The sequence below is a fragment of the Patella vulgata genome, chromosome 3 (genome assembly GCF_932274485.2).
Source record: "Patella vulgata chromosome 3, xgPatVulg1.2, whole genome shotgun sequence".
Lineage (NCBI taxonomy): Eukaryota > Metazoa > Mollusca > Gastropoda > Patellidae > Patella > Patella vulgata.
Window position 1 is genome coordinate 46,406,502 of NC_065881.2, and position 23,958 is coordinate 46,430,459.

The following is a 23,958-nucleotide window of genomic DNA, read 5'->3' on the forward strand; positions in this document are numbered from 1 at the left end:
TTTAATTAAGAAAACAAAATCAAAATACGGCTATATAATAAGATTCAATCGGATTTGAAACAGGCCCATCAATTTGACTCACGGCAGATAAAGATGTCGACCGTCTTGTTACATTATTAATATCCACTTGAAGATTAATGTATTGTATTTGAGATAAAAGAAAGAACAATTAAACTCAAGCGCGTATCTATTGTAACGTCACTTTTGGCTTCGACAAAAATAGCATAAAACACGTAATTACGGATAATCACGCCCCCACTCAATCACGTGACCGATCAAGCTTAGCTGAGTGCATGGCTGATAGATTTCGTGGTAAGTGTGGTGTGCTGTCATGAACGGTGCACAGTTTTTACCGTTTACATTGTTAATGTGCTCATTTCAAATACTATAAAGTTTTATTTTAGAATGAAATAGTATGCATGTACATAGATTATTGGTTGTTATGGGAAACGGATCTTGGTTCTAGACGCAATCGTGCCAAAAAAATGTGTAAATATTTCGAATATAGCCTGCCACCATCATCATCATGTGTGCAGTTATCAAAACAACTGACAGTAGTACCAAACCAAGGCTATACGGTAGATATTCCTTTCTTGCGTCAATGCGATTAAATCTCAATGATTAATAAACAATGAAATTACCTCATTTTTATGCAATTGGAAATAACATCTCGCTGTCAGCCTGAAATTGTCCATTAATTGTTTAATGTTTATTTGGAAGTTAGGGACATTTCATTATATTTCATCCAACTTTAATCCAAGTCTGGAAATAAACCACCTGCATCTAAAAATGTCAGGCACAAATGAAAAGTTTTGCTTGAAAGTCCCCTATATAAGTATATGGTTTGGCATGGAAATCCACATATGGGTTGGCTTGGTTCCTAGCTACGAGAACGAGAACGTAACTAAAAACATTGAGATATATACTGATGTGCTTGTTTTTAAATTTTAGCTACGATTGGATGCCTTTGGCTTTAGTTCCAAGTGGCAAACTCAATTTCTTAATTAATGCATGTACCATCTTAAAAATAAGTTAATTTTATACTATTTGTACTTATTACACATAGGGCCTACGCAGTCCAATCTACTGAAACAACATTCATTTATCAGCAAATATTGACAATAAAGTAAATCAAGCGTTGTTTTTATCAAAATTGATACGGACATTCATAATTACGGCATATTACTCCTGCGCAACTCTGATCAGGTTAGCACTTTGATTGGCTATTGCACACAAGGCCCTGCCTTTCTGTGTTAAAGACGTAAATTTAAAATGTTGGAAAGAACAATCTACTATCGCTTTGATTTAAAAAGAGGGGATTTGTACCTGTGTCAGGTAGGATTTTCTGCTTAATTATAGTTGGATGTGGCAGAAATGTTATAAATAACAATAATCAATCGTTGTTTTGATGAAAAATATTGTCAATTTTGCTTACTGAGGCTGGATGTGATTCGTGTTCGGCGTTGCTACGTGGAACTATATAGGACCATCTCTTATCTCGAAACACGGAGGGCTGAGAGATGAGGTTTGTTATCTAGCTTGGTTCCTTGTGTAATGATAATAATATACGGAAATTTTTTTCCCCCGTTTTAAAATCTTTTATGTTGTTGTAGGCCTATTTATTTCATATTTTTCTTCTGATTATTAGGTCTAATTATATAAGCTTATAATTGGGTACAGTATAATATTGTATGTATGTATGCGTGCAGTAATATTTACGTGTAGGATATGTCTGCCGATGATGTTCGGCTCAATTCATCTGATGCCTGTCATGATCATTTTGTCAGTCACAGATTTGTCTATCATTACATAGTTTTTTGGTTGATATTTTAAATACACTGTGACTGTATTCCATTATTAAAATTTATCTCTAGTTAGTTATTGACATTTTTAATTTTTTTGCTGATATGCAATTTGGGCAGGTGCTGATTGTTTTGAACCTTCCAACAAGCAAGTTTTGAAGTATATATAAACTAACTTATTACACCAGAAATCTTTCAATCAGTTGTTTAAAGTGTTTCAGGGAAATAATCCATCTGAAAATTTGTAAAATCCCTGAATCTGTGAAGGTTCAGAAAAATTACAAAACTGACTCTTCCCTTGCCCTCTAATAAATAGCAATGACAAGGTTGGGATATTTCAGACTACTCCCCCAGGGGAAATAATTGACAAGAGTTGGTTATGTCAAATAATTTTGGGGATATTTTCTTATATTGTTATAACTTACTAATAATCTACCCTGGTCATCAGCCCTCAAAATAGCAGTGACAGTTTCAGATTTCTCCCAAAGGGTACGTGTTGTGTATCCCTATCTGTTGTTGGGGGTTTTACTAAATACAAAGTGTGTTATATGCTGCTCCAGTTTTAACTTGGCTACAGTAAATAGATCAAATATTTTATGTATGATTCCAGACATAAATATCTCATTTATATATCATCAGTCGAAATCTGTCTATTTTCTATCTATACTAGTTTATAACCTGTTACTAGTTTACATTATAACCTGTTGATTGAGCTGATTTCAAAGTCTGAAGAACTCCATAATCTTTGTCTGCATAAACCTGGCAGGCAGTTTATGAACAGTTATATACAGCATAAACCAATAGCTAACAGGCTTTTCATCCAATCTATATTGACTGTTTGTAGCCCTAGGCTCTTGTTTCAGCTAAAAATATGATAAAACGCTTAATTGTTTGTTTTATCTTTGGGATTTAGCAGACTGTGTTAGTCAGTGGGTGAAATTTTTTCGGCTTCAGTGATCATATCATGTCGACAATTTTACAATCTAGATTCTGAATAGACCACTTATTATACAAATTAACAATATATAGCTGTAGTAGAAAGTCTATCCAGTAGTACATTTGAGGTGTAAAGACTCCAGAACTATTTATAGCTATTGATGACATCATTGTTGTATTCATGTGTGTGTGTGTTTGGGTGTGGAGAGTCGCATGTATTGCACTCCACAGATCAAGGAGTATTGAATTGTTTTAACAGGATTACATTGCAAAGCTTTAATATAGGGATTAAATAATTGGAAAATAATTAACGTAGCCATTTTAAGGTAGGTGGAAGTGTTTACATCTACATGAAGTAGAGCCAAGGCACTACTGAATATGGTTTTGTCTAATCCAGCTAGCATTTCTCTCTCTGGTTGCATTATATCTGATAGCTAGATGTTATTCTACAGGCAATGTGAGAGATGGTTTTAACAGATGTCACACACATCAATATTTTATGAAGGATTTATCATGTGGGATAAAAGCATTGCTGTTGAATATTTGTTTAAAATGAACACAGTATCTAGTAGTAGACTCAAAATAAAGCTTTACCCCAGTTTTTACTCTGCATAATCATAGTGCATAAAATGTACACACGTCAGTAATAGGATAGTTATTAGTAGCTCTAGTATAGACAACTGTTTATTAATAATGATATTATATGTCACTATGTCAGGATGTAATAAAATCTCAATTATAGTCAGATAATTCTATAGCTGTAAGTACGTAATTACAATAGAATTTTTTTTTAGGAAAATGTTATCAAAGAAGTGAGAAATTGTGCAGAGTATTTTGAAATGTCTTTCTAATAAAGCAAATCCAATTGCAAATAAAAGAATCAGTTAGTAATGCTACATGGGTCTAATAGAATAAGATGACAGAGTAAAATATTGTTAGCTATTTGAACCTCAAATGATAAGTGGTATCAGATGTTCTTAAAGAAAGGCAATATACATGTACATGTAGAATGTATAGTCATAACAAATAACATTAAGTTAGAATTGATTAATTTGATTAATTTTGAGCCTAGTAAAATGAGTAGGCTTGGTGATTAAGGGGTTCGTGATTAAGTATTGCCTTTGACATGTATACTTTTATTCTAAAGAGTTCTGGCATGTTGCCTTTACTACGACATTTTGATTTCACTGACAATCTAGGTTATGTGTAGTTGCGTAATTATTGATCAATCTTGATTTAAATATTTTATCAATATTTCTTGTACCACACCACAAGGCTTAAGATTAACCTGTTTATAAATTGTGACACATTTAAAATGTCAGTTGGATACTGTAAATAAAATAGTTTTTAAAATGAGTAAGAACTATTGGATACCATCTAGAACATTAAAAGTGTACATGAACAGGATCTCATTGATATAAAAGGAGGTCAAAATAGCATGTTGTCTTGGACCTATCTGCTATACTATAATGATTTTATTAGTGTTCGAGGACAAATCTGGAAACGATTCAATTTTTATTTCTGAAGAGTAAGCAGATCTATCAATCAGAATTTATTTCATTTTATGGCTGAAAATTTAACTCATGTTTTCATTATTATTTAATGGAAATCATTACACTTTTAAGAGTAGACGTAGGTCAGTAGAGGCTTTTTTCCATGTAATACAGTACTAAGTAAAAGCAAAATTAATACCTGTGGATTTTAGGATAGATGCACCATGTAAAGTGCATGTACCATAGTCCATACATATCTTGATCATGCCGTTTTGTGTCTGGTTTTATTGGCAAACATGTCTCATTTCTGCTTCACCAATTTATTTTCTTTACTTATAAGACAGGGTGTGGTAAAACTCAAATTCTGAAAAACTGATACCCTCTTTATGCTTAATTAGGTGTCCTTGGTATGCAATCTATGCATCAAATACTTATATTTATATTTGCACCACTCTTCTACCAATACGGTAATACTCGATGTATAAATTGATAATGTGTCATAAAAAATCAAGTGAAGACTTCAACAAACCAGGAAATCCTGGATAAGTAGAGATAGATCTTTCATGAAACTATACCACTTTGTGATTGTGTTACACAACTTTTCCATTGGCACTTATGTAAAGGTAATACTTGATGAGTAGTCCTGATATCAGTATAGACAATATAGCCCAGGGTCAAAGATATTCCGTCAATGATAAATAGATCAATATATCCATACAGTTACTGTGTTAGTCATGATTTTCAAATTAGGAGATCCAGCTGAAACTTTAAATTTCCTACAAAATCTAGTGAGGTTTTAAGAAGATAAAATGCTGGAGACTGGTTGCTATTTAGTTTTGAGGAACAGGCAGTGTTTTATCAACTTATTATCTTAGAATCTGAATGCTGTGTTTAGTTACTAGACTACTGTTTAGATAATTATTGGTTTATATTATCACTGTTTTTAGGTTAAAGGAGCCAAGTCGCTAATATTTGGGACCTAGAAATTGACACAAATGGGTCGTAACGCATACAATAATGTAATATGAATGTATATAAATTGATTTACATTCAATCGTTTCAGTTTTTACTGTAATTTCTAATCAGTTAGGTTCGGCGACATACGCCAGTATTCTCAATCAAATTTCAATCTCTAGCTTCTGGTTATTCCAGTCTACGGCGATAGTATTTATTGGGCATGCTCTCCAGATAAGAATATAGCGTCACCGTTTGACATGACTTGTGTAATATGCCTAGCCTCGTGTTTCGAGTCCCTTATTACAAATAATGCTGAAACGCAGTATGGTACACGATTCGTGTACCAATTGTAAAATGTTTATTTTGTCTTAAATATTGGATATCAGAAGGTCATCTTTTCCCGGTAAGATCACAACATCACTGTTGATTTAAACCAACAAATAAATCGTGTTTTCAATGTCGAAGATTTTGGATGATATTGAGTTAGAGACTTAGCTACTTTAAATACAACCATTTAGTTTTGAGGGCAGTTTAGTTTTATACAAGAATTCAATTTTGAGTAGGTATCATTTAGGCACAATATAGAGTGGTTGGTGCTGATGTGCCATTAAACACTATTTAATTTCATTTACACACCATCAATAAGTTACAATATAATGCAGATCAATTGTCCATAGAACTGGTTGAATTGTTTTGAAGCAACAATTTCTACCTCATAGAAACTTCGATAATGATATGATTATGAATCAACATTTTAGTGCATAATCCACACTTTAAAGTTTTGTATTTTAAGCTGATGTGATGTGCGTCACAGTTAGTCATTTTGACATTTTATGTTGTAAGCGTATACTACCGGTAAGTGGTGATTGTCACATTAAAGATATGGTTGGTTAAACCTTGTCAATATGTAAGTGTCACACTGACTAAGAAGGCAATCAGTCGACTAGTATCTATAGCAGACACAATATTGGTCAGTTGATAGTCTTGTTTATTTTATTAAGTCATTCAAATCGTGGGATCATTGAGTTTCACTAACATAGAATATATGTATAAAGGTAGGTTAGAATATAGATTCTATAAATGAGATAAGTACCTGTAAATTAAAGTCTTTGATGTCATTTGAGGTACCGTATTAAGGAATTTCCTTGCAAAATAGTACAATATCGGGAAAGTCGAATCACTTAAAGATACATTATGGGAAATAAGATAAAGAGATGGCAGTTCTCGCTATAATAGTTAAAAACTAGATAGTGTAAAGGTAATTTGCTGAAAATTTCAGTCAAATTGATCAACTATGAGCTGAGAAAGAAGCGGTTGAAATTTTTGCATAGTCTCGGTCATCATTACTAAAATCATTAATATAAACAGCATAGTCTTGATTATCCACTTTTGTTGATTTAATTATCAACGGCCGTTAGCGGCATATAGGAATCTAATCCAGCCAACATCGAAGGCTAGCCTTGACATCGAGAGTTTATTATGGTCTGGATCAGTTAATTAATGTCTAATTGATAATTTAGATAACATTTCAGGCCTAAAGAAAGACTTGTAATAAGCAGATTTTGCTCTTGCATAATGCATGTTTAAGGGAAATCAGTCCAAAACTGTTTTAATCAAGTTCATTATTTACAAAGATATCATGAATTGAAAATACGTCATCATTCAGCGTCCTCTGGATGGACATGGTCAAAAGCCAGTAAACTGCCACCTGTAATCTTTGCTTAAGTCTTGTATCCAATTGAATTCAAGCCTGGAGATTATCTACCACGTTGACATTTTAAATTTGTTTTCTGAATTAAATGTGAAATAGCAAACTTGGAAATAGTGTTGAATTATAAATTTGTGTCAAATGTGGCGATAAATGATTCCTTTTGGCATACCAAAAGAATCACGGTGAGAAATAGTCAGTAAGACCTCCAAAATAGCCTTAGAACAGAGGTGGGAAAGAGAGGTATTTTTATATTGCAGCTATATAGGGATGGATTGGAACGGTCAGCAGACAGTGTCTGATCAGAGACTTTTCCTAAGGAACTAACCTAGTACCATTTGAGAAGGGCTTGCAGGAATATGAACAAGAAACATTAATATCAAGTAATATACTATACATAGTACACAAAAAGTTACTGACTTAATCTAAGGGCATAAATCTTGTTCAGACTTTTGGACGATCCACCAAAGAAAGCTCAGTGTACACATGTTTATATATACTAAGCAGCAAAAGAAACGTCCGGCTGGTATGTTACTCTGAATAGACGCATTGCATAAAACTTGCCAAATGTTTTTATTGTATATTTGTGACCACTTTACCTGAGTAATAAGGCTCCTTCCAAAACACAGAATTGAACCCAGGAAATGTTCTCAAAATCGCAACTTGACTTTTGAGATGGTAATGTGTTCTCCATGACTTTCATGTAACTTATGCTGCACGTGTTGTTCACCGGGACCAGCCCTATAAAATGCACCCCCATACCTGGTTGAATCATTCACACTACAACCTCAGCCGCATGCCACGACTCACGACAGCTCAGAGGAACCAGACGCTTGGAAGACTCAACACTGGCCACACTGCCCAAGCCATTGCCAATTACTTCCAAGTCAATGTTCGGACCATCTACAGGCTTCAGCAATGCTTTCGGGCCACCAACACCACAGATGATCGCCCCCGAACTGGTAGATCAAGGGTTACCACAAGGCGACAAGACCACTATGTTGTGCGATAGCATGTGCAGAATCCCTTCACACAGGCATCTGAGACAGCACGTCAGACAATGGAAACACACGGATGACCCATCAGTACCGATAGAGTGCGCCGACGTCTCACCAGAGAGAACATCCATTGCCGTAGACCTTACCGTGGACTGATCCTCACCCCTCGCCATTGACGTAAACGTCTACAGTTTGCCCAACAAAACCAGAACTGGCGACACAGACAATGGAGAACTGTTCTGTTCACAGATGAGAGTCGGTATCAACTGCAGATGGCAGGACCAGAATATGGCGTCAACGTGGCCAGCATTATTCTGACTCATGAGGAGGTCCAAGCATAATGGTTTGGGGTGAACTCGGCCTGAACCAGAGAGTTGGTCCAGTGGTGTTCCAAAATCTTGGTCCAGGGAGAGGAGGCGGCATCACAGGAGTGCGCTAGATCGATCAAGCTCTCAGACCCCACGTCATACCACATTTCGCATGTCATGGAAACAACGTTTTGCAGCATGACAACGCCGTGCCCACACCGCAAGAGTTACTCGGGACTTTCTACAGCAGAACGGTGTCAACGTTTTGCACTTAAGAGGAGACTTAATAACGTCATACCGTTAGCTGACGGATTGCTCTAGGTTTTTTTGAGTGTATGGTTCCAGGTGGAAATGGTGTTCATCAATCGTCTGGTCCACTCCATTTACAGACGCAGCGCTGCTGTTATTGACACTCACGGTGGACACACCAGATACTGATGTATAGACTGTGTACAGACTCTAAACCTTCTTGTAATGTCTTGGAATTGTGATGAATTAATCACTAATGTATCAACATACTGTTCACAAAAAAAATTGCTTTGATCCATTTAGTAAGTCGTTTTCTAGAATGATTTGATTAAAGTGCCTCTCAGATTTTGAAATCATACTGACAGTTTTTTATTTGCTGTTTAGTGTAGTATGTAATCAATGATTGTATACTTTATGAATTCAGGATAAAATGATAGTCTGCAAGTTTTATAAATATTGATTTTGAACTCGATTTGGAGTACCGTACCATGAATCATAGAATATTGGCACAGACTGAACAAGTTCTCTTATGTTATTGCATGTTATGCCCTGGATGTAAAAGAAACAGATTAAAAGCAGGTCATGATATTTATGAGAGATGTTTATAATTACATGATGATAGATTAATACAGAATGTTTTTTTGTTGAGTGCTGTGCTGTTAACAGTGATATATTCTGACTTTCTTTTGGCAAAATGGCATTTCTATTTCAGATATAGTTATTTATGTGTTAACTGATGAAGGTCAACCAACGGCCATACTGTGTAGTCACTAACAATTTGCAGGTCTGTTATTATTATTCACACATGATACCACTGATAGTAGTTAGGAGTGGACAAGTCAGTATGCAAATATCACATCTGAATGCCACCTGTAGTGGCACGTTTTCCAATTTTACTTAATGCTTACAAAAAATGAAGTTACTGGTATTAAATGGATCAGCTTTGATCCATTGTTTTTAGCCAGTTGCCTTAGGGGCTTAGTATATCATATCTCCCTGTTCTTTGTCCGCTGTCTTTTAACTGTTTACTTGGCAAATGTAGATATTTTATACTTAGTTACTTACACAATACTTGTACCCATGTAATTATGCCGAAGAAATGTCAACCCAACACTTTATTACGTGCCCATTTTTCGTGCAGAGGAGCAGATTGTTGTCATGCCTGTCAGTCCGTCTATCCACCCACAGTTCTTGTAAATGGTCTACATGGCCACATCTATTGCATGGAATAGATTTTATGTGTGTTATGTTGCATAATCTAATACCAGTTAAGAGAAGCAGGGGCGTGGTGACCCATGAGTTTGTATGAGGAATAATATCCCCGTCCGGGCCCCAAAAACAATATTTAAATGTGTGTGTGTGGGGGAGGGGGGTGGCAGTCGCTCCCTGTGTCACAGGGTAATATTGGACTGTGTGGAACATGATAGAGTCAACTTGTAGCATATCTGACCCACGGTATATGTTTGACACTGGTTAAGCATTAGGATTATAATGTTGAAAACCACATTGAAACTGCATGATTTTTTGCCATTTGCAAGGAGGCACAAAAACTCAAGACCATGACACAAAGCTTGTCATGGCATCCCTCTCACTTAGCCCCTGAAGAGAAGTAAGCTTATACAACATGAGAATAACACAAGACAAAGTATATAAAAAAAAAAGAAATGCTTTGACAAAATATCTATAAAACATATAATTATTGAAGCACAAGAAAGCAATAAAAAATCATAAACTGAACAAATTTGATCCAAAATAGTCTCCACCCAAATATAAAGCTTGGCAAAGATTCTGCCTGATATAATAGATAGATCAACTATTTACCATTAAAATCCACTCATATCTCACCTCAAGAAAAGAAAAAAAAATATACTGGGTTTTATATTTGCATTTACAGCTTGAAAGACTTTGTGGGTACATTCAAAATGTTCGTATTGACACTGTAAATGAAAAGGTTTCATTCAAAAATATAGGGCAGCAAACAAAGTTTAAGTGTTGATGAAGTTTGAATTTGTTGACATGATGTGTTAGATTGGAACGAGTAGTAATTTACCCAAATTTAACTAACCTATATTGAAATTTGAAATGCACATAGATGATATCACTTTCCCACCCCAAAATAATGTGATAAATGAACTGTAACTTATAGAGAGCACCAAAAATCAGTCATTCATATACCAGTATACTTAATAAACACAATAACATTATATGGGATACAATCACTATTTTAATTTGGAGGACATATTAATTGAACCTCTCAACATTATCAAGGGAATGATTTGTATTATTTAAGAAATGATGAATTTGATATGTATACTGTGTTTGGTAAACTTGAAACCGTGGTATTGTGTGGAATTGATATTTAACAATCTCGAATCAGGTCTATAACTTGACAATAGATTGTCTCATCTCATTGACTCTAGGTTCAGAGTTGTAATTGGGATCACTAAGTGTCTTTAGAGGAGGGGGCAGCTAGGGTGCTTTAGACTTTGATTTAGAGGAGCATTTTGGTTTTACATCAAGATTCTTGCTTTATGTTGGTACACCTGTAAAGCGTTCATAATCTGCATATTAAAGCTTTTATATAGTAGGTACATTGTAACAGTAGCTTTTACCTGGTGTGGGTGGGACTTGCATTCATCAACATATATAGCTATATATTACTAGGTGGTGTCAATCTGTGTTATTCATGATATTTACACAGATTTATATTGATATCAACTTGCTTTGTCAGGTTTGTTACTTGTTTGATCAGATGTGATAGCGGGTCTCTTTGTTGGATTAACAGGATCCTCAAATGCTTGATTTATTATCACCAATTTATAACAAAGTGGCATATTTGGGTATATTTGAACATGGATTAAGCTTTCTGATTGAATATGACCCTTCATTTTTAAAGATTCGTAAGGTTTTTCTTTTTTCAAAAACTTGAAAAACATTTCTTTACATGTATTTAGTTAGCTATTCATGTATGAAATATATTTATATTACAATTTTAAATTCCTTTTTTTTTCAAAACCTCTTTTGGTATGAATAACTAAACATTTCATACTGATTGTTGCTCAACTCGATAACTATCAGTGTATACATGTAATGTTACAATTGAATCAATGATCCCTGTCATCCTATACAAGTTCAGTTAAGTGCCAAATATGGCTGTGATATTTTGAAAAAACGTAGGCAAACTCCTTAATCTAGTTCATGACTGATTTTTAGCTTTATGTTGACATTTCTTTTAGGATTTATAACTTAAGTTTTATTTTATATGTAAATTATTTACTGTGCTTATATATTTTTCCTCAATATTACTGCTTTATATAAACTATTTATCGTCTCTGGTAATTCATAATGAATGGCAATTATTTTAATTAATTAATACATTTTATTTGAATATGATTTAATTATCATTGGTGAGATGTTAATAAGCTACTACTTACTTACTTTTTACAATACATTGATATCATCAGCAAAAATAATATCTTGAAAGAAAATATCTAAAAAAGTATCTTTGAATGGTTTCAATTAGAAGCAAGTTATTATCTGTTCAAATAGAAATACCTATGAGATGTTGTGAGACGTGTATAAGCTAAAACTAGTAATTTATCCCCCCCAACAGTAAATTGTTAGTATACATTTGTTGTACAGATCTAATTTATTACAAGTATAGAAGATGGTAGACCGTGTATTTACAGTTCTCTCTAGGTTGTTAGTTTTCTATCTATTGTAGAATATATATGTGGACATAACATGTAGGTGTTAGCATACAATCTAGGTGTTGAGATGAAGGACAAGATGTTCTTCAAGTAGAGTAATATTACCAATATCGAAATACATACATTGATACTACTGCCAAGTTACATGTACCCAGTACACTATGGGTAAATTCTTCTTATTTGTATTAAAACAAATTAAGAGGAGAAAATAGCTGAAGTTGACAGTACATGAGCTTAAGAATGGGGCCAAAACATTTGCAAGAAAGATCTGGAACTTTTCTACTATAATTATAGTATCTAGTTACTAGTATCTTATTCTAAATTTTGTTTTTGGCATATTCACATATAAATCTGTTTTATTTGGCTTATGATCTCTACAGTACAGATTGTGACAAGGTACAGTGTCATAACATCCAATGCCACAGGGACTCATTTCAGAAGACATATATCATGCTCGGTTCCTGTCATTATAGATCTATCATATTTGTTTTTCTTTTATGCCAAGCCATTTTGTAACATTGAGTACTATACGTCGGGACTGTACTACTGTTTTGATCTCTATAATGGAGGACTCTTAATAATTTTATTACAAATTTTTTGTTTATGATGTCAAACTTAGTCGCATGTCTGTATCGCATAGATAGAATCAGCCTTATATATATATACCGGTAGTCAAGTCCTAGTAATTGTTTCATTATCATCCAACTGAACCAATTGTTCATAATTTATACAGTTATTAATAGGATGTTATTACATACCCCAATTTGGAATAGAAATATAAAGTATATATTATACAGCAATTTATATATATATAGTGATAATTTACCCTAGATTTAGATATCTATCAGCTAATGGATAATTTAGCATAGTTATTTATTTGAGGATTAACTTTGATTATATAGAGTTAGGTATAATTGAAATACACAATACATAATTTAATACTGATAATTCTAACAATATGATATTAATTTATCAATTATATCCAATATTATAAATTTAGAGGGTTGTTAATATTATTTACATTCAGTGTCAGATTTGGATGAAGAGAAGCTCTAGGCTATTCCATTTATGAGACCCCTCCTGATCTCCCACCCTCATGACTAGAAGAAGATGAAAGTGTGTCTTTAAAACAATTAAGCAAAGTTGAGTCATGGTAGTGGTCAAGTCAAAATATTATATACCTTGGTCGTAGGTCCAGATCTTTAGGCCCAATACGTCAGTCTACCAAGCCTGTATGTAAATCTGGTATTGTTTTTGTTAATTTACAATGTAATATTTTCTTGATATTGACTAATATAGTACTTTACCACATTAAACATGTGACATATGAAAACTCTATAACCGATCCAACGACTGTTCACTTAAAATTTGCCCAAGAGTACATTTTTTCATATTTCACTTCAGTAATGCCATGATTAGAATTCACGTTTGTTTTCTTTTCGTTTTTGAACAGATCACATTGGCTGCACTTCCAAAGCACGGTACTTGGTGTCTGGAATTCTGTAGCTATTGATATGATGTGTGTATCTTGGTATTAACATTCCCCAAAATACAATATGTACTGCTCTCAGAATTTACTTTTCTATTATGGTGACTAACTGGTAGCAAGGAGTTTTTGTTTTCCGCTCTTGCACAAATCAAGAATCAAAATTGTCAGTATCCTCTCCAAACCCTCCAACAACCTCACTAAAAAACTTCTAAATTGTTTCAATGGCATTTAATAAATGAACAAGAAATACACAGGTCACACTTCTATGGAATAAAATAGTGAACTGTACCTGTGCCCTTACGCTTTTGGGGATTCAGTTTACTGTCTGCTTTAAATATTTATTATCCTCAACAGTGTAATCAGGATTCTAAGAATGGCCCGATTAAGTGCATTAAATTTCACTAATCAACACTCTACAGACCTATACCTTTTACTTGATAAAGACTAGAAAAGCCCTGTTTAAATGTTGTTCAGTAATAAACAGTAATTGTATTCCATAGAATTGTGACCTGTGTATAAGAAACATCCAATTAACTTGCATTCCATATAATTACGGAATGTGTAATATACCAGTATATTGAAGACTCTCCACTTGTCAAAGATATGTAAAATCTTACATGTAACTGGAAAGTTAAGATGATTTTATTAATATGGCATGTTCATGTGACAAGAAGTTTTAACATTCTAGATAAAGTATGTCAAGTGTGTAGTTATTAATGTGATAAATGAGTAGTCTTGGCCTATATGTATGCATGTCTATTTGAATATTTAAATAGTTTAGACTTCAGTACATGTAAGTGTTGTTTATCATAAATGTGTTATTTTGATAAAATTTTGTTTAAAGTGAATTTTTCAAATCCTAATTTTGATTACACTGTGTACCAGTTAAGGGTCATGTAAGATTAAATAAATTTTTAAAACACAAAGTCATCTGAATCCCCCCCAAAAAAAGTGAATGCACTGATACAGCGTATTATTAGTATTCAAGAGTGTATATTGCAAGTATTTGAGGCCACTTACTGTATTTGAATGAGTTTAAATAAGACAGTTGATTGTTTACTAGTTAAAGCGTGGATGTTTGTTTCTTGGCATGGTTTATTTGTTATAGTGAGAGAACATGGATCTTACAATTTCAGACAGCCATGTGCCTAAAGTTACGCAAAATAGATTGAGAGGTACATTACAGACTTAACAGACATTTGAAATATAAATTTATTCTTGTGTAAAGAGCATATGTAAGATATCAGTTAGATCCTGAGGGATCAACATAAATTTACAGTACAAAAAAAGCAGTGATTGGAAAGCATTCTGCAGCATTTGACATTCTGTCACACAGAGGGGAGTCAAACACGGTTAAGATAGGATACCGGTACTTTGATATTTAAAATGGACCAGGATCTTTATTGTTAATGATGTTAACTCTGTACAATATACATGTACATTCAAAAGTACTTATAACTAAAACAAGCATTTTCTGACTAAGATTGTGTCCATTTAAAGTTTACATTAGTTTCTATTGATTTCCCATCACCATCTTTATGTGTCTTAGACAAATATTTGGAGCTACAGCAGGTCAGCGAGATAGGTGCAGGCTCACAAACCAGAAGGTTGTGGATGGATTAAAAAAAAACAAATTCCTGTGTAGACATTATTGTGCGCATAAAAGAACCCTTGACAGTTTGAGTAGGTGAAAAGGCCACTGCCTGGGCAAAATGTCTCTCAAAGAACATTGCATGGTGTTTTCCCATCTTCATTAGTCCGGTTGATTCAGAAAAGTAGGACTTATCAATTATATTTAATTAGTTTGAATAATTTTTCGTTCAAAGATATATTATTTTCAAAAATGTCACCATAAAAGTTGTTTTCACTCTCATTTGGCTGTTATTTTGTTTTGTTGTCAATTTAATAAAAAGGTTCATGAAATAAATTCAGTGACTATACATGTATAGGGATTTATTTATGGGCTATCTGTACCAATGATATAAATATTTCATAGACGAACAAATTAAAATAGGAATTTGCAATGAGCTATGTTTTTGCTCCATTTGACCATGATGTTATTTTGATTCTTATTTGATTAGAAATATGATTGAATGATTTTAGTTGAATTCTAGTTGATTTGTAAGAAATAATTGAGACCATAACTCATTTTGTTATGAACCATGCTTGAGTAATCTTCTACAGAAATATAAATGTGTTTGATTATAAGCCTTGATGTGGAATGTTGTTGTACTGGTGCTGTTCTTGAGGTGGGTATAGATCTGCAACCCCACTATGTTCATCTATAAAGTTAAATGTCTCTATTATACATGTAATTCAACTCCACTTTTCCAGGGGCAAGGTGAAACCTCTCTCTACTCCCATCCACTCCAAACTTTCTGTTCTGTTCTAGTTGAATAATTTGAAAACTGTATGACATTGTTTACCAGCTATAAAGATTAGTTAGTAAACATGAAGACATTACTAGATTAGTTGTATATACCGGTATATATATATAGTAAGCACTAATACATTACTAGATGACTACATTACTAGATACTAGATTAGTTGGTAAACATGAATACATTACAGGATTAGTTAGCAAACATGGGATACATAATGTATTATTACATTAATGTAATTACTAGATTAGTTAGCAAACATGGGATACATAATGTATTATTACATTAATGTAATTACTAGATTAGTTAACATGAATACATTACTAGATTAGTTAGTTTATTTAAATTAAATAACATTCCATTTTAGCCACTAAAATGTATGCTTAACCTTGACATAGATCAGTGTCAAAAAGATGTTGAGTCTGGAGGCTCAGTGCGGAGGGGTGTCCATCAAATGGGCACAAATACAATGCCGAGTGGTAATCAGTCTGCCGTTGGGGCGTTTTCGAGATATACATTTTTATTGAAAGGGTGATTACTTTCAATCATTTTCATCTTATTTTCATGAACCAAAGTTTGTATTGATTGGATTCATCAAAATTATATAAATTCAATTCATTTATCAATTTTTATTCACAAATATGATTAGTTCTGTATTTTAGTATGCTTTGGTGGGAGCTAGAGACCTACATGACATTTAGTGCATGAGGTAGACTACTTTCTTATTAAAAATGCACTTTATAGAATTTAAGCTAAATGTAGGGTGTAGGGACTACAAATATAATTAGATGGGTAAAACAAGCACCATAATCAACTTGTTCTACTAGTTCTATTTGAGGAATGTGAAGAACCTAGATTCACTTATTGTACATACATGTACATGTAGCATTAAATTTCTAGGGTACTTTAACCCTATCTAATACTAACATACATGATGTACAATCTTCTCGCATTTTACCCTCTAAACTGTACTCTTTAAACTTACTCATTGCCAGAGATCTGTCATATAAGCTTAGGTTTTTGGCTGTATGTCAAGATGATCTTTAGTAAGAAGGCTTTAAGATAAATATAATTAGTATGGACATTTGCACATGTTCTTAAAATTACTTGCCACCTTATTCTGATAAAATATTCTGATAAATAAACTTTATTAAGCTTTACATAACATTTTATGATCACACATGTAGTACCCTTCATCAGTTTTGAATTTGGTAGTGGTGAGATCAATTTTATTGATATGATTTGGATGATAAGTAAATTGATTTTAATTTGTGCTCTTTTATCATAATCACATATACATTATTTACCATAATGCATTGTTATTGTTTTAGTTGAATGACTTAATTAGAATGAAAAAATTCTATAGATGTATGTGTAAAATTTGATTTCCTGTAAGCAGATTATGTTGATTAGTTTATGAAATGATCTTGTATAAATACAAAAATCATGCTGCTTTTCTTGATTTTGCAGTTAGATTCTGACTGGGCTTTTAAACTGGTAGTCATTTTTCACAGGAATTTGATTCCAGTTGTATATGTCATTGTGACCTTATTGGTGGGTCGAGAAACAGAATTGCTTCTAAAGTTTCTTTGTTCGATGCTACCATATGTTCTTCATTGAAGATGATTACATTTTTGTTAGAATTAGTTTATTTTTGCTGAATAAAGAGAGAGCCCCCAATCTAGTTCTTAATGAGGGAAACATTCTTGAATAATTGACATTCTATTTCTAGGGGTGAATGACCTTTTTCAATATAATAGTATGACAATATTAAATATCAGTGCTTTATTAAAGATATCTTTTCAATTTAAAATGATATACACTGGATATTTATTTTTAAATGAACTTATTTGTTATTCCAGGTTCGATGTTTATACTAATACCTTAACCCTGTGATTGTCAACAACTTTAACCTACCATCATGCCTGTAAGTATCCAACATTTTTCACCTCATGCAGTACGTTGCATTTATAATCATTGCACATTATATTATGATAGTCTTTGAAATTTTGTATATTTGATAAACTATTACAATTATTTTCCTTTTTATACGCCCAGATTGAAATGTGGTCAGATATTGTTGTCGCCGCTGTCGGTCTGGTGTCCACAATCGCTTGTGGATGATCTAGAAGCTAAGGTTAATATCTGATTGACTTTAAATATATACACAGTGTTTTAGGTCATGGGACACAGAAGCCTATTGATTTTCAACAATTTACAATAATTACTGCCAGAGTTATGGCCCTTGATCACTTTAAATATCTTGAGGACACTCTAGAGGCTACAGTTAATATCTGATTGACTTTAAATTTATATGCACTGTTTAAGGTCATGAGATAAAGAAGCCTATTGATTTTCAACTATTTTCGATAATTACTGCCAGAGTTATAGCCCTTGACCTCTTTGAAAAATCTTGTAAAAGCTCTTTAGGCTAAAGTTAATATCTGATTGACTTTAAAAAACTTATACAGCATTTAAGGTCACGAGACAAAGAATCCTATTCATTTTCAACGATTTCCGATAATTACTGCTAGAGTTAAGGCCCTTGATCACTTGTGGAAGTTCTAGAGGCTAAAACTCCATTTCTTTCATTCATTGACTTTAGAGGCTAAAGTTAATATAAATTGTTTAAGGTCAAGACACAAACAATCAAAACAAATTCTAATGTTTTCTGATAATTACTTCATGGGTTATTACCTGTAATCAGATTTTCATGTATTGTAAATGTTTTCATTACTGACAAAAGAAAAAAAATATGCAACAACACTTGTTGCCTGTCCGGATGACTTAGCTGCTGTGGGTGTATGTTTTGTTGCCTAGCAACACATCTTTTTTCTTGTTATTTTCTTATTTTTATACACCTATAATAAAGTGGTCGTATTTTGTCACCCTTTCTGTCTGTTAATCTGTCATCCACATTCGCTGTTTAGGCTTATGATATCATTTGATTATGCACAGTGTTTTAAGTTGATGAGACAAAGATGCTTATTAATTTTCACTGATTTCCGATAGTTACAAGTACTGTTATAGTTACAACCCTTAATCTTTTTATAAAAATCTTATGTATGCCCTAGAGGCTAAAATTATAGTCTGACTTAAATGTATACACAGTGTTGATGCAGTGGTTCATTAATTTCCAATAATTACTGTCAGATTTATGCTTCTTGATCAATTTGAACAATCTTGTGGACGGTTTAGAGGCTAATGTTATACTATAGTCTGACTTAAATGTATACAGTGTTGATGGAGTGTTTCAATGATTTCCAATAATTACTGTCAGAGTTATGGTCCTTGATAAATACGAAAAATCTTGTGGACGGTAATTGATTTGAAATTACTACCTTTATCACTTTTAAAAAATCTAGTAGGTAAAAGTTATTAAGATGGTTATTGTTTTTCAATGAATTTTGTTAACTCAAACATTACCATCTGAATAATTGTATTGTATAATAAATGTTAGCACTAAGAAGAACGAGAAGCCAATCAAATTTTAATTATTCCTGGTAGTTGTGTTGTTACTCTTGAACAGTTTTTAGTGCTTTTTTAAATTCCCTGAATAGCTGCAGTGGGCGTATGTTTCATCGTCTGGCAACCTATCTTTTATGAACTAATGATCGAGACACATTGTTGCTGATATTCTGTTTTGATCATATTAATTATGCTTATGAAATTGTTTTTCAAGTTTTTTAATTACATAATTACAAATTTCTAATAGGACAAAATAGAATGTGACAATTATTAGATTAAGAGATGGATATTATGATCAGTTTAGGTTAATAGGTTGAAGATAAACATTCCACACATTAGAAACCCCCCGGCTTAGTGTCTTCACTAGAATTTATATCATTAGTACTTGAATAGCATATTATATTATAATCAATATGAATTTATTTAATTATATATTCAAATCATTATATATATATATATGCCTTTATGCAATCCCTATTTCATCCATTATTTTATTGCAGCATCTTTCTCTGTAGCAGTTTATGTGGTAGTCTACGTACAAAAATTGCAATTCACTCTTTTATTTCGATCACTCTCTGTTAGAAACGCCACTCAGAAACCTTGTCAACAATGGGATCCAACAGTTTGGAGGTACATGTATTGAGGAAACAGCAAATAATTCTGTATAGCATGTTCAGTTATTGTCACTTGCATCTTGTACACCGTTTGGGTTCACTCTACCCTACCCTACTAGTGTTTCATTGGATTTTCAGTTTGCTTTATTAAATGTCTTCTGCCGTTAGTGACATCTTAGTATAACAATGGCTGTCTGGATCCTTCTATATGTCATTTAACTCAACATAATCGTCTTTGTTTAATATCTTCATGATCATTTTAAATGACAAACTTTATGATCAATCAGTTATTTTAACAAAATATCACTTACAAGAATGATGGGCTTGGTTATAAATGTCACTAATTATACGTAGATAAGAATAATACAATAACTTTACCAAATCTGCATAGTCAATTAACATCATTTTTAATACAAGGGCATAGTACTTATATTAACCTACAAATGTCTAGAATTTTTTTTTAAAAAACAAAAAATCAGAGGTAAATGTTTATAATTTGACATAGATTTGCATTGAAAGTGTATACAAAATTTGTTTTTTTTTTCAATAGAATATGGGTTGTAGGACACTTGAATTGGCAACAGTAGTTTATTTTGTTCCCATCTAGAACATTTCCATTTTAAAAATCAGTTACAGCAGCTGATTTGAGACATTTATACCCTATCGCTAATATTGTTTATCAAATGAGCCAACTATTAAATTTTCCTAAATGGGCATTGGATATTCAGTCTCTATAGATAATTCTTATGTACGGGTGGTAGCTTAAGCCAAATAAAACTAAATTTGAAAAGAAATGGAGATCTGTGTGTTAAACAGATTGATGTATAATTTAAGATTAAAACTAATATTAAAACCTAGTTATTTATTATGAAAAAGATATCCTTTGTAATTAAAGGTGGTATGTATTATGAATTTTAAGAGTTTTAATTATATTGGAAAAGAGGAGAGGATGGTGTTACAAGTTATTAAACTTCTAAATTTAATTTCTATTTCTATTACTTTTATTTTTCCATATGCCAGTAATAAAATTTGAAGGGTTGGGGTGGGGTACATGATATAGTCTTTGCTTAATTTTTGCATACACCTTCTATGCACAATCTCAAGGAGACTACATCTTGTCATGAGCGCCGTGCAAAATTCAAAGCCAATTTTTGGTATTAGAGGATTGAATAATGAATGTATTTGATACATGATGTAATTTCTTCCTGTTATTAAAATGATTAATACCATTTATGTTTTTGGAACAGATCGTAATAAAATCAGCCGCAATAAATTAAGCTGTCATTTATAGCACTTGGATAGCTGCCATTAAGTGACAGTTATATTAAGGAAAATGGCAGTATCAGAAGGGAAATATTGATGAAAAGTGAATTGTTATTAGATTTAATTTGTTGGTTTATTGACTATACAAGGACTATGTGTCAAATACATGTAGTAAATTCTTAGTTGTTTGGTGTCCACCATTACTATGTGTAATGATAGTCGCAAATAAAATAGCTGTTGTTTATTTTGTTTGTTTGTTTCCTGACCAGTCAACATTCTTTGTTTATCATATCCCATCCACTTGGTACAATTTCAAATCTTTTCAGCCATTTTGGTGCCAGTTTTCATACATTTTTCCACATTTTACAAGAAAATCACTATCTCTGTTGACATTGTATTTTCTGCTTTATGGATGTTTGTCTATTCTAGTTGCCTGGATGATTATTTATTATACAGTCAAATTTTAGCCAAAAAGTAATTAAGGAACGACATCATGAATAGGATGAAACTTATGATTTATTTGATATTTTAATCAACGAAGGTGGTCATAATTCTATTTAGATAAAACAAAATAATAAACAGTAGATACTACTTCTTAAGTTTCTAAGTGTGATTTGAACGATATGGGAATCCATTGCAAACTAACGTAAAAGTTGAATTTCTAATAGAAATATCAGTCCAAAAATGGTTCAGTTCCATTGTTAATTTATAACGTTATGATGAAGCGAAATTCCATCAATCAGTAATTACAAGTCTGTTTATTGTTGGATGACGTCATATTAGAACACACCCTCCACCATCTGAAAGTGTTTATGAAATATGATGGATATGCCTGTTTTTAATCCGATTGAATCCTAGCGAGGATAAATTGTTGTCATTAATTATTCTCATAAATTTTAAAATTCTAACTTTTCAAGCTCTGGTAATTGCAATACTCTTGAATTATGCTCATTGTTTACCTCTCTATAACTTATAAGGTCACCCACTTACTGTAAACATATAAGGTTCTTTTGTCTGTTCAATCATAATTGTAATTGTGGATGCTCTAGAGGTTAAAGTTACGTTCCAATTGCATTTAAATGAATACATTGTGTCTGTGGTCATGAGATGAACAAACCCAATGATTTGCATTGATTTTCTATAATTCCTACAGAGTTGTGGCCCTGGTTTAAATTGAAAAATCATGTGGATGCTCTAGTCTAGAGGCTAAAGAAGTCAAATGATTTGGTTTAATCACTGCCAAAGTTTTTGCCCTTGACAACTTTTAACAATCTTGATGAATTTGTTTTTCGAGTTCCTTTATTTTTATTTCAATGTGGTCGTATATTGTTGTCGCCCCCGTCTGTTCGTCGGTCGGTCCGGCGTCGACAATTGCTTGTGGACACTCTAGAGGCTAAAGTTAATATCTGATTGACTTTAAATTTATACACAGTGTTTAAGGTCTTGAGACGAAGAAGCCTATTGATTTTCAGCGATTTCTGATAATTACTACCAGAGTTATGGCCCTTGATCACTTTGAAAATTCTTGTGGACGCTCTAGAGGCCAAAGTTAATATCCAATTGACCTTAAATTTATACACAGTGTTTAAGGTCATAAGACAAAGAAGCCTATTGATTTTCAGTGATTTCCGATAATTACTGCCAGAGTTATGGCCCTTGATCACTTCAAACAATCTTGTGGACGCTCTAAAGGCCAAAGTTAATATCCGATTGACTTTAAATTTATACACAGTGTTTAAGGTCATGAGACGAAGAAGCCTATTGATTTTCAGCGATTTCCAATATTTGCTGCCAGAGTTATGGCCCTTGATCACTTTGAAAAATCTTGTGGACGCTCTAGAGGCCAAAGTTAATATCCGATTGACTTTCAATTTATACACAGTGTTTAAGGTCATGAGACGAAGAAGCCTATTGATTTTCAGCGATTTCCGATAATTACTGCCAGAGTTATGGTCCTTGATCACTTCAAAAAATCTTGTGGATACTCTAGAGGCTGTCCGATTGAGTTTATATTTATACACAGTGTTTGAAGTCATGAGACGAAGATTCCTATTGATTTTCAATGATTTCCGATAATTACTGCCAAAGTTATGGCCCTTGATCACTTTGGAAAATCTTGTGACACTCTAAAGGCTAAAGTTATCATCCGATTGACTTCAGATTGATACACAGAGTTTAAGTTCTTGAGACGAACAAGTATATTGATTTTCAATGAATTTTTATGACTTGAACAGTTAAATCCATGATATTAAAATCTTTGTATATAAAACGTTAGCATGGGGCAGAACTTTATAAAAACCCAAAAATTCTAATGGTTTTCTGATAGTTACTTCGTGAGTTGTTGCTCTTAATCAGATTTTAGTGTATTATAAATGTTTTATTACCGAAAAAAGTAAAAATATGCGACAACTCTTGTTGACTGCCCGGATGATTTAGCTGCTGTGGGCATATGTTTCGTTGCCTGGCAACCTATCTTTACATTCTGATTTTAATGAAGTGGTCTAGAATTACTTCAGAGTTATTACCCTTGATAACTTTTTAAAATCTTGTTCACCGTTTAGCAGTTCAAGTTGTTTCCTCAT

The 23,958-nt window shown here is 32.9% G+C and overlaps 1 protein-coding gene across 27 annotated transcripts in view; it reads left to right on the top strand.

The window, feature by feature from the left end:
* The first annotated feature begins 253 nt into the window (after positions 1-253).
* Positions 254-23,958, top strand: part of LOC126816312 (uncharacterized) — a 64,084-nt gene continuing 40,379 nt past the window's right edge. For 4 of the 27 annotated variants that reach the window (XM_050542723.2, XM_050542725.2, XM_050542722.2 and 1 more), the window contains exons 1-3: positions 2,770-3,064; positions 17,894-17,958; positions 20,000-20,129. In XM_050542723.2, coding sequence (XP_050398680.1) covers positions 20,109-20,129 — 21 coding nt within the window. In that variant the 5' untranslated portion in view covers positions 2,770-3,064; positions 17,894-17,958; positions 20,000-20,108. Of the gene's footprint in view, positions 313-360; positions 579-2,746; positions 3,065-6,134; positions 6,159-6,221; positions 6,244-9,213; positions 9,236-17,893; positions 17,959-19,999; positions 20,130-23,958 lie in introns of those variants that run through there. The other 23 variants (XM_050542715.2, XM_050542716.2, XM_050542720.2 and 20 more) reach the window with 21 other exon arrangements.